We start from the raw sequence: 20,157 nt of genomic DNA on the forward strand, positions 1-20,157 counted from the left end.
CCTATTTTGAGTGCATTAATATACGCTCAATGTAGATATTTTGCTTGGAACTACTAGTTAAGACTATTCAAATACTTCCTTGCTTACCACGATCCCTAGACAGCAACTAATCTTCTGTTCAGGGGCACTTTCTTTCCTGCAAATCACGAGCCTGTGAGTTCAGACCAGGTGAAATTTTGCAGCTCCTTTTTCACCATCTTTGTGGCCACCGCAGCTGAGTTCGTTGATCTGATCAACGTGATCTACAGACCAACACAACCAGACCCCAATGTTACGATCAAGGTACCCCCGACGGAATTTCAACCTGCGAAAAGCAACGATTGCGTAAGCCTTTTGGAATCTTTAACAATCAAGCGGAATTTCTCGTTTTATTTTGATGTCACCGCAGTCTTGCAAAGGTTGCAATAAATTCCTTGGCGGGAGGTACGTCGAATCCATTGGACCTTTAGATCTCTGACGCACTGTTAAGGCTTTTGTCGCAAGTGGCTTTTGGTCAAGGCAACACATATACTAGGGATGATTTGGTCGGAGAGCAAAGTCTGTTATTATCGTATTCGTGGCCTTGAACAGCAATTAATGTCCAGCTAGAAACCACCTTGGCTTTCATTGGTGGATACCATATCCGTGAAAAGCCCTAGTGTTGAGTCGTTGACCACCGCACCGGGATACGACCTTTGTCAGATTGTCTTACAAAATCGCCAAATTCATCATAGCATAAAAGCCTAGCCAGGCACGCAGCTCCGCAAATAAAAATTTCACCCGGAGCCGTCTTCCGACTTGGAAGCCTGGGCCAGACCGCCTCCGACCCTGCAGGAATATATTGCTAAGGATCGAGCTGTTGCCAAAAATAGGACCACGTTCCAACTTCCGCTTGCAACTAGATCGTGGAAAAAATAAGGTGCATTGGCGAGGTTTCCTTAAAGTGACCTCCGCTGGCGTGATGGCCGAATCGGGCAGGTTGACCTTGTAGCTGCGGCAAAACAACCCTGGCTTTTTGCAAAATGGCTGGTCGAGTTAATATACAGCGTCAAATTGCCGCCTGGCTCGGCTAATATAGAGCTCAGCTCATCACCGGACCCAGCTTGTGTGCGGCCATCTTTTTTTCTTTATTGCCCAGAGCGTCATCATTGGAAGGGAAATGAAGGAGAAAAAAAAGGATAAGAACCACGGTTCGCCGGCGTCCCCTGTGGATCACATCCTCTTTAGTGACCGCCTTCGTTTTGGAGACTGAAGTATTCCAGCGCTTACAGTCTGAGCATTGGCTCCGGTACACTAAACCACACAATGTTCCTCCTCGGCAAACTCATTTGCGCGCTGGCGGCCACGCGCCTCAGCGCGGCGCTGGAGCTCGTGGAAGCGACAACGACATCGGTATCCCTCCCCACCGCTTCTGAATCTCCTTCCGAGCCACCACCGGCCTCGGACAGCCCCTACAGCCCCGGCTCGAACTCTTCCATTGCCTCCATCTCCTTCTCCGGCAACGGCTGCCCCCAGAACGGCGGCGGCGTGGGCCGGTTCGCCAACTACACGGGCAACCTGGTGGACGGCCAGGAGATTGTCTATCACAACTTCACGGCCGTGCAGCAGGGGGCCGCGTTCCCACCCACCGGGAGGACGCTCAACTGCCAGATGCACCTGAGCGTCACGGGCGGCGACATGGGGTGGCAGGTCAGCCCGGACGTCGTCAGCTACGGCGGCTTTGCCGTGCTGGACCCGGAGTCGGCGGTCAGCTTCTTTGTCACGACCTTTTGGTCGCAGGACGCGTCGTACACTGTAGGCATTGGGCAATTTAATAGTCCCCCTTTTTCATCACACTTGAGTTGCCCCACCACTGACGCAAATCCCCCGTCACAACAAAAAAAAAAAAAAAAAACAGTTCACGTCCCAGACGACCCTCTCCAACCCCGGAGACACCAGGGCGTCGCGCTTCGTCGGCACCAGCGTGCGCAGCGAGGTCTGGTCGCCCTGCGTCACCAGCGACGGCGGCGCCGTGGGCATCTTCAACATGAACTTTCGCGTCTCCACCGTGGGAGGCGGCGGCACCGGGCTGGCGTACTTTGGTCCGCTCGAGCTCATGGGGCGCGAGGTGGCATTGGTCAAGGAGCAGATCACGTACAAGTGGCGTCGCTGCCAGCGGTGAGAACCAGGGGGTCCGGGGACATTTGCGCTTGGCATGAGCGATTCTTGCAGATTGCAGATGTATGTTTGGCTCTGGACAAATTGACAATGGGTTTTCGATAGTGATTCTTGCACATAGACCCGGCAGGAGAAGAAGCTTGTGTGTTCAAAACTTCAATACGGTGCTGGATATGTTATTAATGAGTTTCATCAAACACGGTCGCCTCGCCAATCAAGACGTGAAGATATGCTACGCCATGTCCTCATTTGGACTATTCTAGAACTAATATCGGTCTTTGCAGTCGGGTGGGACAAGGGGTCACTGACGCCCTTAGTGGTCCGGTTAGGCTATAGCTGCCTATACCCAAGAAACGGCCCTGTTACAAAGCAAGCGACAGAAAGCCGATGACAAATTGGCAGCCAATGCCCCGCTAGGAGTTGAGATTGTCTGTATGGACAAGTGCCAGGTCAACAGGTTAATGGATTCCTATATATGACGCACCACGTATGGCAATTTGTACACAACACTCGATTGCTAACCCATCATTCCCGACAAGTCGGACAAGATTTTGACCCTCACCCAAAACCCATCAGACCCCCAAACAAACAGCAAAAATGACAGCCCTGACGCTCTACCGCAGCGATGGATCCTGCTCCATGCTGCCACATATTCTCCTCAAATACCTAGAGATACCACACGAGTGCGTCGCGATGCGGGGCAACGGCGGGCCTTACACCAAGCCGCGCCTCGAGGCGGCGGACGGCAGCTTGTCGGCCGAGGACTACGTCAAGATCAACCACAAGGGCGTGGTGCCCACGCTCGCCGTGCAGGGCAGCGACGGCAGCAGGACCGTGATAACGGAGATCGAGGCCGTGACGAGCTACATCTCGTCCCTGGCCGGGGACAAGCACGCCTACGGCCGGACCCCGCTCGAGCACGCCAAGGTGGTCGAGTGGGTCTCGTGGCTGGCGGGGTCGGTGCAGGCCCTGGCGCTGTCGCCCGGCTTGGCCCCTGAAAGGTTCACCGCGGACGAGGTCGGCCTCCCCGGCGTCAGGGAGATGGGCCTGCAGCGCATGAAGGCCGCCATGGTCAGGATCGACGAGAGGCTGCGCGTCGGCGACACCCTGGGGCTCGGGCTGGGGGTCGATGGCTACTTTACCGTGGCCGACTTTTACCTGTACCTGTTTTACAGCTGGGGTCACTTGTTCAAGTACGACATGGCCGAGGAGTATCCGGCCTTTCGGGATCTTGCCAAGAAGGTCGAGGCGCTGCATGTCGTCAAGGAGGTTGTCCTGCATGATAATCTCAAGCTCCAATTCCCAGAGTGATTATTTTTGAGTGGAAGATGGGAATTTTGAGGTGTCTACATCGCTGGTGTATTACTCGCAAAGAGCCCTGAAGTCGAGTCAAGGCCAAAGAGGTACTGTTAAAAGAACAGTGAAATAAACTCTTCCGCCTTATCCCGCAGATTGAGCTAGCAGCATTTAGTAAGACACCTCTTTGGCAAAGTAGGTAGTTATCATCGGAATGGAGTTCGACAAGTAAAGTACATCCTTTTCACCTACCAAGTACTCGTGGCCTTGACAAGGCTCGAGAGTCAACTATCACTATGGCATGATATCTGCCCAATATTAGTTGGTGCTCGTAATCATCTTCACTGTCGGGCAGCTAAGCGTAAGCCAAACGATGGCCGCATCATGCCTGGATTTAACATGCCGGGACTGATGTTTGAGGCGGCATCTGCGCTGCGAAAGCAATCTACTTGTTCCAGGCAAATTACCGCACAACATGGCACCACAGAGCTTCAGTGACTCCTGCTGACACGCGCATCCCTGTCGTGTGGGTGCTGACTTGATGACCAGAGCAAACCGATGCATCCAGTAGCAAGCTTGTATATTGTACACAGGCAGCTGGTTTCCGCCACTGGGCCTTTTATCGTATTTCACCTACAGGCGGAACGGTTGTGGTGGGATCTTTTTGTGCATGTTTCTTGCTCCTCAAAATCAAGCAGCAAGCAAGACTAGGAGTCATAGTCTATGACACCGGGTGTAGACTCTTCTGACAACCTCTATGATTCTACTTTAGAGATAACTCCACTACATCTGAACTGGATCTATAGATGACAGCTCAAAATGAGTAGAAAGTATTGATTCGAATAAAGATAAACCAAATTTTAGCAAATTCAACAGCAGAAGTCCCGATTGCTGTGCTGCAGTTTGCAAGTATTCCAATCTTTCATTCAACAGCTCGGTTTCTATAACATTTGCTGTTGTGGTTGATTTAAAATAAAGAGACATTCTCAACGTGTACAAGCGTTAACTTTATCGGCAGCCCCCAACCATTTGAAATAGTCTGGTATCTTCGCGGGTATTAACCAATATTACATTCTGTGAGTAGCTTTTTTCGATGCTCCTCAATATCGCACAGTAATGGCGCAACAGCTTCCATCTCATGTATGCACGTTTCATTATGCAACAGTCATTAAAGACAGCTCCTGGTGACGGGATACATGGTAGCAATGACAGACTCTGACTAGTTTTGGTATAATCTTGTTTCCTTGGGGGTCAAACTTTAGGAATGTGTTTCAGTGAGTAAGGAATGGCTCACAAGAGTAAACTGCACACTCAGACAACTATGAGGTTTCGTTGGGGCTACGGCAAGCATATGTCAAGCATTACAGTTGGTTGACTCCTATAAATATGCCGTCAAAGCGCCCCTGCAGTACTGCAGACATTGGACGGAAATTCCTACGGGGAACGTGTTGAATTTTGCCCGATGTGCAAAAACTAAACATCAACTCTAAACAGGAAAATCATCCCAACATCAGACTGCTCACCTGGCCAGACGCCATCACAACCGAACAGAGAAAAACAAAAGTGGTGACAGACCTGCTAGGGCTCGTCCCCGGTTTTTCATCTTTTTTTGCTTTTGCCGTGATCCACCTGGATCCCTGACCGTCTTTTGGCGATGTCACCCTCGGCTCCCTTGACCTCGGGTCCTAATATTTAAACTCTCCAGAGACCACCTCAAACCCTCACAGGCTTGGCATCGGTTTCTCCCCCACCAGCTGTCCCAAGCTACAGCGGATTTATTAACACAAAAGAACTACTGACATGGCGGCATTTGGCTTCAACCCAGCTTCGGCAGTGAAGCTGCTGTTGGTAAGACCACGCGAACCCCCCCTGACGTGATCGTCCCGCCCACTCGGCACTAGACACATGCACTAACATGACGCCATCCTCCTCCCCCCCGCCATTTACGGAAATGTAAAAAATAGCTGGCGCTGCTGATACCGCCAGTCTCGCGCTACTTCGCGGGCAGGTACTACACCCTGTCGCGCATCTACGCCAACCGGCCGCACAAGCTGCCGCCCGTCAACGCGTCCTTTGTGGCGACCACCGAGGCGGGCGGCAGCGGCGGCCGTCACGCCGTCTTGTTCGCGGACCGGATCCGGAACTGCGAGGACGGGTTCGTGGTGCCCGAGCTCGGCGTGGCGTTTCTGAGCTGCGACCCCGGCCGCGACGGCTGGAACACCGTCATGGGCGCCTTCGCCGAGGACCAGGACGCCAACCCCGGCGGGCAGATCTGGCTGTACCGGTACGCCAAGGACGTGGTCGCCGCAGACGACGACGCGACCATGAGGCTGCAGAGGCTCGGCCTGTCGGGCTTCCCGGAGCCGAACAAGTTCCACCCCATCGGCATCGCCTACGACCACCCGACGAGGACGCTGTTTGTGCTGAACAATGACGTGCGGGGCCCGCGGTTGGAGGTGTTTCGCTACAAGCCGTCGATAATCTCGCCGGTGCTCAAGCACCTCGGGACCATCGAGGACCCGCTGATATACTCGCCCAACTCGGTCGAGGTGGTCAGCAGCACCGAGCTCTACATCACCAACGACCACCGCTTCCCGGCGCGCTACCACCCGACCCTGTCCACCCTGGAGAACTATTTGCTCTTTGCAAAGGGTACAGTCGTGCGGGTGAAGCTGTCGTCCAAGCTGTCGACCATGGAGTCCATCCGCACCGTCGCATCGCTTCCGTTCGCCAACGGCATCGCGCGCCTCAACGAGTCCACCATGGTCGTGGCCTCGACCAACACGGCCAGCATTCACTTTTACAGCATGCCGGCTGCGGCAGCAGCAACAAACAAAGAGGAGGACCAAGGAGAGCAGCTGCCGCTCACCGGCGTGGTCAAGTTGCCATTCTTGCCGGACAACCTCTCGGTGGACGAAAAGGGCAAGTTATTGATCGCGGGACACCCATCGCCGCCGGAGCTGACTCAGGTCAGCCGATCCCGGGCGCTGTGCCAGGACGAGCGGGTGCGGAACCCCAAGGCCGAGGACCCGAAACACTGCCGCAAAGCCATGGCGCCGAGCTGGGCCGCCGAGTGGACAGAAGCCGGCGGCTTGAGGGATCTGTACGTCTCCAGAGGCGGGGAGGCGGGTGGCTACGGGACGACTGCAACGGCTGTGAGGGACTCTGCGAGAGGAGTTGGGTTTCTGACTGGGCTTTATGACGAGGGGATTTTGGTCTGGAGGGAACGAGCTGAGCGCAGTAGGTGAGGAAGTGATGGACACCTAGGAAACAAGTGGGCTATTGTCAAGGTAGATCGATAGTCACGCGACAAGGAGTTTTGAAGCAGGGTAGGACAAGTGAAACATGGCAACGCTCTGTATCATTTGGATTGTTATTCTTCCAGTCACTGGAATCGGAAACAAATGTGAGTTCCCTGTCTAAACCGTCGGCATGGTCGCAAACTTGGTAGATCCCTCGACGGCAGCGACCCAGTCCACCCTCCTATCGCAAAAGAACTCCGTGGTCGGCTTGAGGTCTGCCTTTTCGTCGCTGTCGATGATACCGAAAGGAACAGATACAAATTGCGGGTAATTGATGCTGCTGATCCTGATCAAAGAACCACAGTTGCCGCAGAAGGAGCGCTGGATCCCGCTGGCGAGCTCGCCGGTGCCGTCGACGTGCGTCTTGATGACCGAGTCGGGGTCGTTGTAGGTGACATTCTGTGTGTTATTGTCAGCTTCTGAGTGGCTATGGGAAAGTGCAGAGGAGCGGGAAATGGACTTGCCTCGGCCGGGTACCTGACGCCGGTATAAAAGACCGATCCAGCTGCCTTTTGGCAGTTTGTACAGTGACAGAGGTTTGTGCCAATCGTCTCGCCCTTGATTGTGAGGGAAACCTTGCGGCACAGGCAGGTTCCAGTGAGTTCTTTGGTCATCGCGATGGTGTCAACGTGAAAAGAGCGAGGGAAGTTGATGCTTTGAAGGGTTATGTTTGTTGATTGCCTGTTTTGCTGAATACTCTGTGGTCAAAAGGTCAGCAAGCAAAAATATCACAGATTGGGAAATTTGGCGCTTTTAAGTCAGATGAGCCTCAGTGCTGAGGATGGTTGGGACAACGAGGGCACTGCGTCAGCAACTTGGTGCTTTCGACAAGATAATCGGCCCGGGCACACCAAGCTTGCTGGTAATCGACGGGCCCGGAATCTCAATCTGACACTCCGCTCTTCTAGCATATGATTACAAACGTGCATGTGTACAAAAGGCATTCGAGCTAAAGTAGAACATATATCAGCACTGGGCATATAAGCGCCTCAAAGACCCTGGGAGTTGCGGTGCAGCCAAGCAGGCAGCCTGCCAGTTGCGGGGTTGTGATTTTGATCACTGCAGCTTCCCCACGCTGGTTGCATATGTTGGCGTACAAGCGGGCGTCATTCCCACGGCAAACACAGAGCCGTTAGCTTTCTCGAGCTATTGTTGACGATTTTCATTGGCGCCTCTTGTATATAGTGCTGACAAGCGGCGGTACTCCGCCGCATAGGGACCGCGTCAGAAAGGAGAAGAATTTAATAGAACTGAAACGAAACCAGGAGAAGCAAAAAGACACAAGTTTAGGACTGCAATCTTTTCCTTCCAGGCTCCGCCGGCGTTCGTCGTCGAACCGACGTCAAGCCACAACTACAGCCTAATCCTATCGCACAGACTAGGGTCCAACGGCGACAAGTTTGGCAGGGAGCTCGTCGAAAACAGGCAAGACACCCACCGGCCTGACGCCCCCAGAGCTCCTACCAAATGCGCGCTTCATCTTTCCCACGTTGCGCCGCCGTCGCTCAACCGCATTCGGCCGCTCAATGCTGACGCAGTGGTTCGACATTGCCCGCCTGCATGACCCAGCATACCGCAAGGAGTTGCAGCTGCGAGGCTTTGGCCGAATCGGCGCAAGACATCTTGGAGCTTCTCCGGCAGGAGCTGGAGACGAGAAAGATCCCGCCGCGCAACTTGGTGCGACGAGAACGGCGATAATGTGTCATCGGATCCAGCTTCCAGGGCCGCCGTCTTCGAAAGAGATTTGCTCTGTCTCCCTCCTCTGGAGAAGCCGGGACCCGACAGCACCGCTCACTCAAGGCCAATCTTCCTCGGCCATGGCAGTGTCGACGAAAAGCTTTCCTTTCTTGTTGGGCGAGGCAATGGCGGCGACAGCGAGAAAGGCAGGTTACAAAGTCGAGCTGAATATTTACGTAAACCTCGGCTACTGGTACAAGATCCCGGACGAGTTTGGTGACCTTGTAAATTTTCTTCGCTCCCCAGTCGGCTGACCACTTTGTGAACCTCTCCATGACCGGACGGCTGGCGTGCCGTGAGCCACATCTCGAGCAGAGCCCCTAGCTACCATACGATCTCTAGGGTATTCCAGATGACGACAGATCCTCCCTCCAGGGCTCGATGATTTTCTCCAACGCCCTGTCTCTCACCCACCCCGACATCCAGGCTGGCCGCCGCATGGCCTCGACGTACTCCCAATAATCTGGGTAGTAACCCGACAGCTCCCAGTCCAGCAATATCTCAGGGCGCCTATCTCGATGATGGTATGTGCGCGCCCCTTTGCATTTCCTATGCTGCTGTTGATCAATAGGTAGGCATTCGTACCTAGACTGTGTTACATTATGCCATACATTTCAACATTACATGACCACGTGCCATGTTTACCGAATGGATTCCACGGTTAAAAAAAAACTCGCAGTCTTGCTGGTCCACACCCCAACTGTAACTTTCTGATGGCGGCCAATCTTCGCAATGGAAGTAGCGGCAAACGATGTCTGGTGTGTTGTAGCATTCTTGTGATGGGCGTGGTATCATTACACCCTTTGGAGGTATCCAGCAGAAATGTCTCGAAAGAGGCTATTAGTAAGTCGCAAAAAAAAAAAAAGGTTGTGGTGGGTGGGATGTAGTAGTATATCAACTTCCCGCATCCGTACCAGTCTCACCATGTCGAGCCCTCGACATAATCGCAAACCAAGGGTGGCAGAAATGTCCATATAGCTAGCCGGTGCAGGTTGAGCACACTTCGTGGCGAGTTCATGGTTCTACAGCTCCACGACAAACTGAACTTTCTTTGTGGATTGGCCAACTGGGCAGGTATGCTAACCGCCCTACCCCTTACCGGGCAAGGGGCAAAGTCTAGGCGGAAGACATCTGCAATTTATTTAGAGAATCTACCAAGGATTGATCTTGGTTCTGATATTTTTTTTCTTTGTTTTACTTTTTTCTTGTTCGGTATCTTCGTTCCCAGACAGACAGCCTCTTGGTTGACCCATTGAAGGACCAGCAAAGACAGGTATAAAGTCCTGGCCTGACGTGACTGTCTGATGATCCCACCACACATCCTAAGGCACAGGCGCAGCACCTCTCCCAGGCTGCAGCCATCCTTTGAGCGTGCCCTGAGTCTTGGCACTAGCCGGTCCGGGTGACGCGGCAGAGGTTGCTGGACGGAGCTTTGTGGAAGCTTCCTGCTTCTTTTCTTTGCGAAGCTTCAAAAATGCCTTGACCGTGGCACGATCTATGCAATCCTCCGACTCCCATGACGGGTTCTGGTCGGGCGGCCAATCACCCTTCCACCGGACCTTGAAGTAGCGAGTCTTTACCCCGTCGTGTTCCTCCACTCTGACGCCCTCAAGCCTCAGAACCTCCCACTCATCAGGCGCGTCCACATCCATTGCCTCGTCAGTCACTGCTTCATCTTCCCGCGCCTTTGGCAGCGGTGGGAGCCCCAGACTCGGAGTCGCATCTTTCGACATCGATGTGACATAGCTCGGTAATGGGATGGGCGTGGTGGATTCTCGCTTGGTTTTGGCTGAAGTCGTCCGTTGTGCGATAGGCACATCTTTGGGCGACTCGCCGGAGCGAGATGAGATGGAACTGTCATGTAAGGAGACCAGCGATGCTTGCTTGGGGAAAGCTGGACGTGCCACGATAGTTGATTCGGACAAAGACGGCGCCGGGGTGCTTTGTCGGCTTTGTGGGGCATGTGCCGGGGAACGGTCCGGGACACGCTGCTTGGTGCCTCTGGTGGGCCTAACACCTGACCCTCGCCTGCTGGGCTCCGCCCGTGGGACAACGGTCTGATGGCTGTCCAGGGGCTTGACCTTGGGCGGGCGGCCTGGTCCACGACCTCGACGAGACGCCGGCTGTGTTCGTGGAGCGGAACGGCTGGGTATTGCGATTGTAAAATCGCTATCAAGCCGCTCAGCCTTGTTGTTCCTTTCTGCCTGTTGTAGCAGTACGCGCTGGAGCATTTCGTCTTCATCTTCGTCATCCTCCTCAGCTTCATCGTCTTCGTCGTCGTCTAGTACCATGGTATTGTTTTGGCTGCGTATGCGGTGCTCCATTTCGTTTTGCAAGTCCTGCAGATTATCAGCAGATAAATTGAGCCGGCTTTTCTGTGGCGTGGAAAGCGAAGGCACACGGTGACTCTCATCCTCATCTGCGGTGGCTTTCTTTTTCGGCGGTCGACCCGGGCGACCTCGTTTCCTGGGCGCGCCGGCCGGTTGTGACTCTTGTCGCTGCTGTTGCTGTGAGATCAAAGCATCAATCTCCTTTCGCGCCTCCTGCTCTTCGGCCGCCTCACGCGCCAGCAGGTCCTGGTATTCAAACTCTTCTACTTGTCGTGGTGAAACGTATGTATACGCGCGCATGCACTCCACCCCCACGCGGGCCTCTCGCAGCTCTGGATCTCTCCATCCTATGATGTAAAAAGGTCGCTTGCGTGCCGTTTCCGGCAGTTTTCGGCCGTTGGGATCGATAATCTTCTCGATAATGTAAGCTGTATTATCGCTATGTTCTGGCAGGAGCTGAATCTTGCCGGGAGGAGGGTGTGCGCCCCTGTAGTAGGTGGGGTGCAGGGGAATATCGATTGTGAATGATGATGGCATCGAGGTGTCGCGTCGGGGTCGCTTCGCCGGGCGAGAGAATTCGTCGTCCATAGCTCGAGTTGTGTCCGAGAAGGCGAGCGCAAATTTCGAGGATGCGGTTCGCGTTGCTGATTTTCATCTACCAGATGGGGAAACTTGAAGAAAACATGGGTTGAAACATTGGTTGCTGGTCTACTTGGGAGACGCGCTCAGCGAAGATTGAGAATCTCGCGCGCACGTCTGGTAAAGCGCATGTGTGTTGGGTAAAACCATGTCAGGTCTCAGATCCGATGCGAAAGAATCCTGACTTGAAAGTGATGTCTAGGGAGAATTCCACAGCTTGTCGTGCTGTTGTACAAAGTAAATCCGGAGTTTGCGCAAAGATAGATGAGCAAGGGTCTTGTCCAGTCGCGCTAAAACTACTTTAACGTGACGTTGGGCTTGAATTTCCAAAATGGCCGAATACCACGGTACCATTCTCACGTGATGATATCAAGATGAATTTCCATCTCAAAGCCTAAGTTCAACTTTGGAAATAATGTCCAAGTATTCTATTTATATCTCCCGCTTTCGATCCGCTGGGAAAGTTGACCAAATCCGTTTCCGCACTTCCAAAAAGCAGAGAAAAGCAGAAGAACCAAAAATCCATCCTTCTTTCGCTCTCACCAAACCACACCTCAAGCATAGACCTGACCTACCCTGCACCATGCCTCCCACGACCGTTGACGAATTAATTCAGCCATTCCTCTCCGAGCCATGGTGCATGAAATTGATTCGAGATCCGACTTACACCATACAAACCCCAATGTCTCGAACCGGTGAGCCTAAGGTCAACCATGAGTTATTTGCCCGCACAATGAAATCGCCCGACTGCATACCGGGTTTCATCGATTTGAAAAAGAAGACACCAAATCCGGACGGGGTTGTGGAAGAAAGAATTTCCCTCTTTGCCATCGACCATGGAATCGACGGTTACCGCGGGGTAGTTCACGGCGGCATGGTAGCCGCAATGATCGACGAGTCTGTTGGGGGCGCCGTAAAAGCCACTTTTAACGAGGGCACTGAGGGCAAACCGTTGAGGAGGCAGAAGCTCATGACCAAGTTTCTCAATGTTACCTTCATCCGGCCAGTGTCCACGCCTGGGTTTGTACAGTGTCGGGTCAAGCTTGACAGAAGCGAGGGCAGAAAAGTCTTTTACACCGCAGTTCTGCAGGACGGCGAGGGAAAGGATCTAGCAAAGGGCGAAGCTTTGTTCGTGAGAGTACAAGAGAAGTTATAGGCTTATAGCACCTGGTGCACCTCGAGTGGGGGTGGGGCTGGTCGAGCTAGGTTGCCCTATGTATTATTCGACACAGCCAAACATCTTTGGTGCTCCTTTTCATTGCCCACGTTTGAGAAACAATACTAGGTAGATCAAAGCCTTGTAGGCGTTGTACACGACTAACTGACTGTTGCTCAAAACGCCCGACAGTCATCCCCTTGTGGGCCGAGGCTCGGACAATCTGGGCGCAGCAGCTGGGAGCCTGGGAGACCCTTGCAACCTTGCCCATACCCCATGTCTATAGCCCACCCCCGAATTCAAGTGGCTCCAATCGTCACTTACGCAATTAGCTTATCGATTGCCACAAATGTTGGCCCAAGCGCTGCCTTAGCTAAGCTAGCTACAGCTTTGATGGAAATTTGGAGAGCCTCAAGCTGCAGAGCTTCAAGAAAACGAACGACACCAACAACGTCACCGGCGCACAATTGCATCCAATTTTTCTGAAAGCCAAAGCACAACGGCCATTCTCGCTAACACCACAACTTCAAGAAGCATTGAGACTTGTCCAAACATCAAACTAGTTTTTCGCGCCACAACCAGTCCCTCCAAAATGCTCGTCTCAAGGACGACAAACATGCTCCGTGCTGTGCCCGCACGCGCGACAACCCTACAGCAGCCCGCCCTCCGTGGAATGGCAACGACGTGCCTCCTCGCAGTCAAGCCCACAGCTTCACCCACGATGGCGATTCGCTGCCAGCCCAAGATTTTACAGACCCTCGCATCAGCCCGCTCCCCAATCTTGGGTAGCCGATCAGCGTCAACCACCACCACGAGCCCACCCTCGTCAAAAGCAGCGGCCACCGACATCGCCGAGAAGCCCCTCGACTGGAACACATTCTTCCGCCTGCGAACCCTGCGCCGGCGCTGGCAGCTCGCTTTTAGCGGCCTCATGTGTGCAGGCAGCGCCGGCGGAGGTGCCATCTTCCTGGGCTCGGGCTCCCTCGACTCGCTCGTCTCGCAGCTGCCCCTCGATCCCTTTTTCACACTAGGCTTGATGACTTTTGGCTTTGCCGCGCTGGGATGGCTTGTCGGCCCTATCCTGGGGAGCGCCGCTTTCAACGTGCTGCACAGGAGTACCAAGAGGCAGATGACGCTGGTATGGCTCTCCAGGCGATAATGCCACTCACGTGTTGATTCATAACCCTTGGAACCTTGGGAAATTGAATATTATACTAACAAACAATCATTTTCGCAATTGTAGAAGGAGAACCAGTTCTTTGCGCGCGTCAAGAAGAACAGGGCTGAGCCGTACGGATCGGCCAGCAACCCAGGTATGCACCTTGATACACTTGACTTAACTCCCACTTGGCTTAACTTGACCAGGCTCACTGACATTCAATAAAGTGCCCGATTTCTATGGCGAGAAGATCCAGAGTGTCGCCGGCTACAGGCAATGGATGAAGGACCAGCGCGCTTTCAACAAGAAGCGAGTAACGTTCATCTAAGGGGGGCAGAGGGATTCCTTTCCAGAAGGTTTCAATCACGTTTTACTACTTCAAAAAATCACACATCAAAATGGGCCTTGATAGGGAGTATTTGAGTCTGTCTTTGCATCCTTTATTCTTTTCTCATATGTTTTTCATGATCTTCCCCTTGGAGGTTTGTTTGGAAGGGGGACATTGGCGGGGGGAAACTCTCTGTTCTTGCCAGGGCAGAGGCAGAACAAGTTACTGTACTAACACTGCAAACCCACTTTTTGGGGTATCTATCTTGCATTTCTCGCAGCTCATCCCATAGGGGTCTACATAGGTAAATAGCAAACTTCTCATCAGGACCTCGACCTTTTACATGAACGGCAGGGTACTGTCGACCTCTCTTTTCCACGCCAGCATGCCGCCCTTGACGTCACCGATAAAACGTTTTCCTTGGTTGTCAAGCCCAAATTCTTTGAGTTGCCGTGCTACCGTCTGCGAATCGTTCCCGACCCGGCAGACCACATACACCGGTGAGTGGCCGTCAGCAACACCATCCGGCAACCAGTCAAGCTTGGGGGTGTCTTCGGCATTATGACGAGCTCCCGGGTTCTGTGTTTTCGAAAACGGTATGTTAATTGCCCCGGGGATGTTAGCAATCTCGAAATGCTCTCGCTCCCGTACATCCAGTAGCACGGGCTTCCCATGCTCTCCGGCCTGCTGCTGCAACAAAGCGTTGAGTTGCTCGGCGGAAACTCGTTCCTCCGACTTCAGCAGCGCCACGGGTTTTCTAGACCCGCCACAAAACTGGACATAGTCCAGCCCCCCTTCCCGCAGCGTCGCGAGCGAAAGTGCCGACTTCTCCCCACAGGCAAAACAATCCTTGCGCCGACCGCGCATCCTTACACTCCGGAACCCAGCTGGACTGCCGTCAGGCGGCGCCGAAAAGAGGAGCAACGACGGCGAAATGGCGGTTTGTTGTTGCTCCGGCGACGGGGAGAGATGCCGGCCAGCTGCAAGCAGCCTGATGCCCTCGAGTGCCTGCAGCACGCCCATGACGCCGACTACCGGGCCCAGGATCCCGCCCTCGCCACAGCTGGTGACGGCGTCGGGCGGTGGCGGCTTTGGAAAAACGCAGCGGTAGCAGGGTCCGCCCGACAAATCAGCCTGCGGCGCGGCCGGCGTGTTGAGCACGATCAGTTGGCCGTCGGTGCGCAGTGCAGAAGCCGAGACCAGAGGCTTGCGGAGGAGCACGCAGACGTCCGAGATAAGATAGCGCGACGTGGGGTGATCTGTGCAGTCGAGGACCAGGTCGTAGCCCGAGACTATGGACTCGGCATTTTCTGGAGTCAGGTGGCTTTGGTGCGCATTGTATTTTACCAGCGGATTGAGCTCTCTGAGGTAGCTGATGGCACTGTCGACCTTCAGCATGCCTACCCTGGAAGTGCCGTGGGCGACCTGTCGGTGAAGGTTGGATGCCTCAACAGTGTCTCCGTCCACGAGACCGATGGTGCCAACGCCCGCGCCTGCGAAGTACGCCGAGGCGGGACACCCGAGACCGCCGGCACCGACGATGAGGACCGAAGCTGCTTTCAGTCTGAGCTGGCCTACGTGATTTGCGGATTAGACTTATTCCAACAACAAGGATCGTGAATAAGGAAGTAGAGAGCGATTTCAAAACCCACCTTGGATGCCGACAGATGGCAGTATTAGCTGTCTTCCATAGCGTTCATACTCTGCCTCGGCCAGGGGCCATTTCCAGGTACTGCTACTACTGCCCCTGTCCGTCTCGGTACTGTCACTATAAGGCGGGGTCTTGGCAGCTTCTGCGGCAGCCAACTGCTCCTTGAGTGACTGAAGAGTTGCCTCACACTCTGCAATTTGAGCTCGGAGCTCTTCGGCCCTCTTGTCTGCTTCTTCCATCTTTTTTTTTCTCTTTTCGTTTACCAGCAGGAGGATGTAGTCACAAATGACTGTCACCTGCGCATCATCTCGTCTTCAAGAATTCATCGTCACCGGATCCACTCAAGACTCCTAAGCGGGGCGGCGCCTTCCAGGGATGAGCTTTCGCGCTCTGGCACTGGCCGCACTGTAGAGTTTCTGCACGGCAGTGGCTTTTGACCGCCCACCCAAACTCGACATCCCTGTGACCGGCAGAACGACCTTCCCCGCCAAAATTATTCAATCCTATTCACGCTTGCGAACCTGATTTGGTTATCACGTAAGTTACTCTGTAAAATAGATCTTTCACCAAACTCAAAGGGATCGTCTTGAAATCAAAATATCAAACATGGTAAGTTTTGTGCAAAACCCCCCGTCGTACTTTGTTTACTCGACTGACCACAGCAATTCCGCCTCAAAGGCCCCAATCGCCCCCAAGAAGCGCACCTCGATGCGCGCCAAGGCCGCCCGCGCAGCAACATCCTCATCATCATCCTCCGCGGCCCCGCAGCGCACAGAAGCAACCACATCCTCCCTCCTCGCCGATACAAAGCGTGACCGCCGCCATATCAAGCGCTCATCCTTCCTCTCCCAGATCGCCACCAAGAGTTCGTCGGGGAAGATCACAAAGCGGCGCAGGCCATCAAAGAAGCTCGCCGCGAACCTCGAGTCACTCGCCGATGCGCTCCCGGACCTGGACGATCTGGAAGAGCAGCCAGAGCCGGGAAAGGTGCGCCTCAAGAGCATCAGGAGCAGGCCCGGCGCCCTGAAGCGCAAGGAGAAGCTGGTGAGGGCCGAGGCGAAGAACATAGGGCTGAGCATGGCGTATCTGAACCAACTGAAAGCGGAGGGCGGGGGCGCTTCGGGTTCTGGGGATCAGGACGAAGCCATGGGTGGTGCGAGGGAGCAGGATGAGAAGGCGGGAGCCGGGCCTGGAAAGGTTGCTCCGGCGGCGCCGTCGTCGACTGCGAGCAGGTGGGCGGCATTGAGGGCGCACATTTCTGGGACTATGGAGCAAAATTCTGCGTTTCTGGAGAAAAAGTGAGTTTTTCGGCGTGGCTCTGCAGACGCCTTCCTCTGATGGGCTAGGAAATTACAGTACAATAGATGATACCCCATAGATGGCCAAATCAGCCGCATAACCAGTTGGCCAGCTCATTTTGCGAGTCGGCCGGATACCTTGGTCATAACATTTCGGTTCGCCGGCGTTGCCATTGCCAGGAAACTCACTGTAGTTCTTTGGAGTCTGCTCGCGATAATTAAACTCGATACTCGTCATGATGGAACATTGAACCGAGGAACACAGGTCCGTTGTCACTTCGCTGCCTTGCCCTTCACTAAGTCCTACACAGTTTTGACTAAATTTACGGCGCCAACATGGGTGAGAGTCAGCCCCCGGGCGTCTCGTTCCGGCCTCCCAAGGGAATGTCTTGATTCCATCTGCTCTGAGCCAAGAATACCCTACCGTCTTTCCGGCACACCCTCTTAAAACCTGGCCATGTGCATCAGCGATAACGCGGGCTTTAGAATGAGCCTGTGTATTCCCCAAGACGGGAAGTACAAGAGTTCATCATGAAAATAGCAATCATAAGCCAGGTTAACAATCGCAACTCGACAGCTTCAGTCCCACAGCAGAACCTGCAGGTCTAATGAGAGCAAATAGAGAGCATCTCATCGCGTATATTCTGGTTATTGCGGGCTCGTGGCCAAGTTATCAGTCATCGCAGTGTGATATTATCGTGGTGCACAAATATTCGTCACCACTAGGTACGCAAGCGAACATATCAACGCGTTTCGAAATGGGGCGACATGGATATTTCCAACGGAACAGGACTAACCAAAATATATGTTCACACACAGGGAAATACTCATGACGTATATGGCCTATCTAAGATGGGCGAGATGGGCGAAAGGAAATCCTCCAAGGTTGCGAAAACGGAAACTACAATAATTCCTCTGCTATACCCCAACGCCGTTACCTCAACGCCAAACCCATAACACCAACCGCAAGAACGCCATGCTTGCATAAGCCACCACGGCCTTTTAAGCACCGAGGTGGATGCTGGTAGTTTGCAAACACACAAATCGTATATAAATCACCTGACGTTGGCCTGAGACCTTGGTTTCCACGCGCACATCGTCTACTAGTCGATGTACGGCGGCGAGTTACCGGAGCGGAATGACGTAGGTAAGGCACCCGTACTGCGTCTGCGTTCGCCTTCCTTGCGTAGCTGCTCGATGATCTTTATCATCTCCTTCCTGCCCCCATGCGCGTCGATCTGCTTGCCGGAAAGGCCCATAGCAACCTTCTCTTTGGCGTTGGCGTTGAGGAGCTTCTTTACCAAAAGGTGGCGCATCAAGATGCAGACAAACACGCCGCAGTCGCTAGAGTTTGCCTGCTGGGGCATGTCGATAATGCGATAGAAGCGCAGAGGCTGCCTCAAGTGCCGAGAGAGCCTATCTACGGCGGCACGCGCGTGGGCGTCGTTGTGGTCGTTCAACGAGTCGTAGTGAAAGGCAACACCGTCCAGCTTGGAAACGAGGAGCAGTGACCAATGGCTGCCCGTGTCGGCGCGACGGCCAGCATTTATCGAGTCACTGATGGGCAGGAAGATATGCGTTTCATGGCGAAAATCAGGTAGGGCATCGGCTATATCCTTGAGGCGCTGCGCCTGCACCATCAATGCCACCAGTACCGGCCTCATCAGGGCAACACGCGCCTGAGGGTACTTTGGGAGTATCTCATGTTCGATGTACCTATATCAGGCAGTGTCAGCAGATGATGTGACCCCAATGCTGTCAGTGATACGTACTCTTCCCAAAATGCGATATTCTAAACTTTGGAGGTTAGTCTAAGAAACATCTCGGTTACATTGCGCAAAAGAGGTACGCACCGTGTCTGTCAACCAATCATCCTTGAGTGCCCTGACGTCCGAGTTCAGGAGGTTGACTCCGTGGTCTTAAATTCGAGGATCATCAGCTGCTGAGCGAACGGACCATTGTGGATCACCAGCTTCAGGTGGATCATGAACCAAAATACTCACAGGTCAAGTAGCCATTGTGTGGACTGAGCTGTGCAAAACTGTTAGGGCTGGATCTTCTGCTGAACCTAGCGGACCTTTTGTGGTATTGCTTTTCCACTCTTTTCTTATTATATCCCGAGCCAGAGCCACCCCCGAAGCGGCTATTGAATAGTCCCTTTCGAACCTTATGGGACGGTCGTCGATCGAACGACATCTTTTGCATTGCCACGGGGCCTACTGAAAGGCTTCCTTTGAGCGCTTCGCTTGCCGCAGGCCTGTACTGCTTCAGGGGCGACCGGACATCCGGTGCGTTCCTCCTCCTGCTCCTCCCTGTGCTGCAAGCTTTGGAATTGGAGTCGGAGGGGCTGCTTACAGTTTCGCCCAAGCGGCGGGGAAGATTCAGACGGGAAGTGCTCCAAGATGGCATCCCTTCGGCCAGGCGTCGCGCGGAGCGGGTGAGAGCGCGATTCGGTCGGGGTCGGACGTGGAGGGGGTTGTCTGGGCTTCGAAGCGCGCTGGAGGGGTGGTGGCAGGGGGCAATCGATCAGGCCTTGCTTGGCTTTGTACGATCGCAAAGGCACCGAATTCCGGTCTCAGACTGCCCTGAGGCTGGCCGAAGTCGTCGATACACTGCGCGCAGTCTTTCGTTCGGGGTTGTAGATTGAATCGAACCCTAGGTACACGATTTCGGTGGTGACTGAAGCCTTTCACTGGCCGCGTCAGCGTCGTGCGATAGACGACTAAAGATCCAACAGTAGATCAATCCCGATCTCTATAATCCTCCTACAAATTCAAGACAAGTACTCGTCTATGTTTTGGGTATTGAGAATAATGTGTAGGGATGTTATGGGGTGGCGGAGGAGGATTGAAGGGTCCAGCTGACGAGTTGAAGAGAGACCCTCTAGAAATTTTGGAACCGGGGAAGTTTTTGCTGATGACGAACCTCTGGATCAGTGCGGGGGGCGGTTTGACTACCGACGTACGCAGCGTCAGCCGCAAAATCGTTGGAAAAAAGGACCGGGGCCAGGCCTAACAAGTGGAGTGCCGGGAATAAGCGTGGGTCGCGCCGATGCTAGCACAAACTGCTTTTGTTCCCCTGCTCGTTTGATGCTATTAAATGCGTAGAAAAATTCCAAGGTTTTG

At 53.8% G+C, this 20,157-nt stretch overlaps 11 protein-coding genes across 12 annotated transcripts; 7 read left to right on the plus strand and 4 right to left on the minus strand.

Moving 5' to 3' along the window:
* Positions 1 to 1,284: 1,284 nt before the first annotated feature.
* On the plus strand, positions 1,285 to 2,140 carry MGG_05564 (uncharacterized protein; the record flags this gene model as incomplete). Its single annotated transcript, XM_003710388.1, has 2 exons — positions 1,285 to 1,773; positions 1,877 to 2,140. The coding sequence occupies 2 exons, from the start codon at positions 1,285 to 1,287 to the stop codon at positions 2,138 to 2,140; spliced, it is 753 nt and encodes a 250-aa protein (XP_003710436.1).
* Positions 2,141 to 2,592: 452 nt separating this feature from the next.
* On the plus strand, positions 2,593 to 3,727 carry MGG_05565 (uncharacterized protein). The gene has a single exon (XM_003710389.1). The coding sequence runs from the start codon at positions 2,734 to 2,736 to the stop codon at positions 3,445 to 3,447; it is 714 nt and encodes a 237-aa protein (XP_003710437.1). The 5' UTR covers positions 2,593 to 2,733; the 3' UTR covers positions 3,448 to 3,727.
* Positions 3,728 to 5,232: 1,505 nt separating this feature from the next.
* Positions 5,233 to 6,757, plus strand: MGG_13116 (uncharacterized protein; the record flags this gene model as incomplete). The annotated part of the gene is made up of 2 exons (XM_003710390.1): positions 5,233 to 5,280; positions 5,397 to 6,757. 2 exons carry the CDS (start codon positions 5,233 to 5,235, stop codon positions 6,678 to 6,680), a joined length of 1,332 nt encoding a protein of 443 aa, XP_003710438.1. The 3' UTR covers positions 6,681 to 6,757.
* On the minus strand, positions 6,489 to 8,350 carry MGG_16408 (uncharacterized protein). The gene is made up of 2 exons (XM_003710391.1): positions 7,199 to 8,350; positions 6,489 to 7,133 (listed from the first exon to the last, which is right to left on the minus strand). The coding sequence occupies exons 1-2, from the start codon at positions 7,346 to 7,348 to the stop codon at positions 6,852 to 6,854; spliced, it is 432 nt and encodes a 143-aa protein (XP_003710439.1). The 5' UTR covers positions 7,349 to 8,350; the 3' UTR covers positions 6,489 to 6,851.
* MGG_13118 (uncharacterized protein) lies at positions 8,120 to 9,007 on the plus strand. Its single transcript, XM_003710392.1, has 2 exons — positions 8,120 to 8,695; positions 8,814 to 9,007. Exons 1-2 carry the CDS (start codon positions 8,261 to 8,263, stop codon positions 8,931 to 8,933), a joined length of 555 nt encoding a protein of 184 aa, XP_003710440.1. The 5' UTR covers positions 8,120 to 8,260; the 3' UTR covers positions 8,934 to 9,007.
* On the minus strand, positions 8,545 to 11,758 carry MGG_13119 (uncharacterized protein). The gene has a single exon (XM_003710393.1). The coding sequence runs from the start codon at positions 11,387 to 11,389 to the stop codon at positions 9,794 to 9,796; it is 1,596 nt and encodes a 531-aa protein (XP_003710441.1). The 5' UTR covers positions 11,390 to 11,758; the 3' UTR covers positions 8,545 to 9,793.
* Positions 11,759 to 11,807: 49 nt separating this feature from the next.
* Positions 11,808 to 12,922, plus strand: MGG_05567 (uncharacterized protein). The gene has a single exon (XM_003710394.1). The coding sequence runs from the start codon at positions 11,856 to 11,858 to the stop codon at positions 12,594 to 12,596; it is 741 nt and encodes a 246-aa protein (XP_003710442.1). The 5' UTR covers positions 11,808 to 11,855; the 3' UTR covers positions 12,597 to 12,922.
* Positions 12,923 to 13,010: 88 nt separating this feature from the next.
* MGG_05568 (uncharacterized protein) lies at positions 13,011 to 14,469 on the plus strand. Its single transcript, XM_003710395.1, has 3 exons — positions 13,011 to 13,734; positions 13,840 to 13,909; positions 13,983 to 14,469. Exons 1-3 carry the CDS (start codon positions 13,189 to 13,191, stop codon positions 14,081 to 14,083), a joined length of 717 nt encoding a protein of 238 aa, XP_003710443.1. The 5' UTR covers positions 13,011 to 13,188; the 3' UTR covers positions 14,084 to 14,469.
* Positions 14,155 to 16,058, minus strand: MGG_05569 (adenylyltransferase and sulfurtransferase UBA4). The gene is made up of 2 exons (XM_003710396.1): positions 15,736 to 16,058; positions 14,155 to 15,657 (listed from the first exon to the last, which is right to left on the minus strand). Exons 1-2 carry the CDS (start codon positions 15,971 to 15,973, stop codon positions 14,423 to 14,425), a joined length of 1,473 nt encoding a protein of 490 aa, XP_003710444.1. The 5' UTR covers positions 15,974 to 16,058; the 3' UTR covers positions 14,155 to 14,422.
* Positions 16,059 to 16,268: 210 nt separating this feature from the next.
* MGG_05570 (uncharacterized protein) lies at positions 16,269 to 17,313 on the plus strand. The gene is made up of 2 exons (XM_003710397.1): positions 16,269 to 16,343; positions 16,413 to 17,313. The coding sequence occupies exons 1-2, from the start codon at positions 16,341 to 16,343 to the stop codon at positions 17,034 to 17,036; spliced, it is 627 nt and encodes a 208-aa protein (XP_003710445.1). The 5' UTR covers positions 16,269 to 16,340; the 3' UTR covers positions 17,037 to 17,313.
* Positions 17,314 to 17,769: 456 nt separating this feature from the next.
* MGG_05571 lies at positions 17,770 to 19,965 on the minus strand. 2 transcript variants are annotated; one of them, XM_003710398.1, is made up of 5 exons: positions 19,388 to 19,965; positions 19,036 to 19,063; positions 18,886 to 18,950; positions 18,805 to 18,824; positions 17,770 to 18,748 (listed from the first exon to the last, which is right to left on the minus strand). In XM_003710398.1, exons 1-5 carry the CDS (start codon positions 19,439 to 19,441, stop codon positions 18,136 to 18,138), a joined length of 780 nt encoding a protein of 259 aa, XP_003710446.1. In that variant the 5' UTR covers positions 19,442 to 19,965; the 3' UTR covers positions 17,770 to 18,135. The 2 variants fall into 2 exon arrangements, with proteins under 2 accessions (XP_003710446.1, XP_003710447.1); XM_003710399.1 differs by having other exon boundaries at positions 19,036 to 19,965.
* Positions 19,966 to 20,157: the final 192 nt, after the last annotated feature.

This window comes from Pyricularia oryzae, chromosome 1 (genome assembly GCF_000002495.2).
Source record: "Pyricularia oryzae 70-15 chromosome 1, whole genome shotgun sequence".
In the NCBI taxonomy this organism is placed as follows: domain Eukaryota; kingdom Fungi; phylum Ascomycota; class Sordariomycetes; order Magnaporthales; family Pyriculariaceae; genus Pyricularia; species Pyricularia oryzae.

Coding starts and splice junctions, on each gene's coding strand:
- MGG_13118 (XM_003710392.1), top strand. CDS start 8,261: ATGCTGACGCAGTGGTTCGACATTGCCCGCCTGCATGACCCAGCATAC. Junction 8,696..8,813: donor CGGACGAGTTTGGTGACCTT/GTAAATTTTCTT, acceptor TACGATCTCTAG/GGTATTCCAGATGACGACAG.
- MGG_05568 (XM_003710395.1), top strand. CDS start 13,189: ATGCTCGTCTCAAGGACGACAAACATGCTCCGTGCTGTGCCCGCACGC. Junction 13,735..13,839: donor CCAAGAGGCAGATGACGCTG/GTATGGCTCTCC, acceptor TCGCAATTGTAG/AAGGAGAACCAGTTCTTTGC. Junction 13,910..13,982: donor CGGATCGGCCAGCAACCCAG/GTATGCACCTTG, acceptor CATTCAATAAAG/TGCCCGATTTCTATGGCGAG.
- MGG_05569 (XM_003710396.1), bottom strand. CDS start 15,973: ATGGAAGAAGCAGACAAGAGGGCCGAAGAGCTCCGAGCTCAAATTGCA. Junction 15,658..15,735: donor GCCATCTGTCGGCATCCAAG/GTGGGTTTTGAA, acceptor CAAATCACGTAG/GCCAGCTCAGACTGAAAGCA.
- MGG_05567 (XM_003710394.1), top strand. CDS start 11,856: ATGTCCAAGTATTCTATTTATATCTCCCGCTTTCGATCCGCTGGGAAA.
- MGG_05571 (XM_003710399.1), bottom strand. CDS start 19,441: ATGCCATCTTGGAGCACTTCCCGTCTGAATCTTCCCCGCCGCTTGGGC. Junction 18,951..19,035: donor ACACAATGGCTACTTGACCT/GTGAGTATTTTG, acceptor CTCGAATTTAAG/ACCACGGAGTCAACCTCCTG. Junction 18,749..18,804: donor AATATCGCATTTTGGGAAGA/GTACGTATCACT, acceptor TGCCTGATATAG/GTACATCGAACATGAGATAC.
- MGG_05565 (XM_003710389.1), top strand. CDS start 2,734: ATGACAGCCCTGACGCTCTACCGCAGCGATGGATCCTGCTCCATGCTG.
- MGG_13119 (XM_003710393.1), bottom strand. CDS start 11,389: ATGGACGACGAATTCTCTCGCCCGGCGAAGCGACCCCGACGCGACACC.
- MGG_16408 (XM_003710391.1), bottom strand. CDS start 7,348: ATGACCAAAGAACTCACTGGAACCTGCCTGTGCCGCAAGGTTTCCCTC. Junction 7,134..7,198: donor GCGTCAGGTACCCGGCCGAG/GCAAGTCCATTT, acceptor AATAACACACAG/AATGTCACCTACAACGACCC.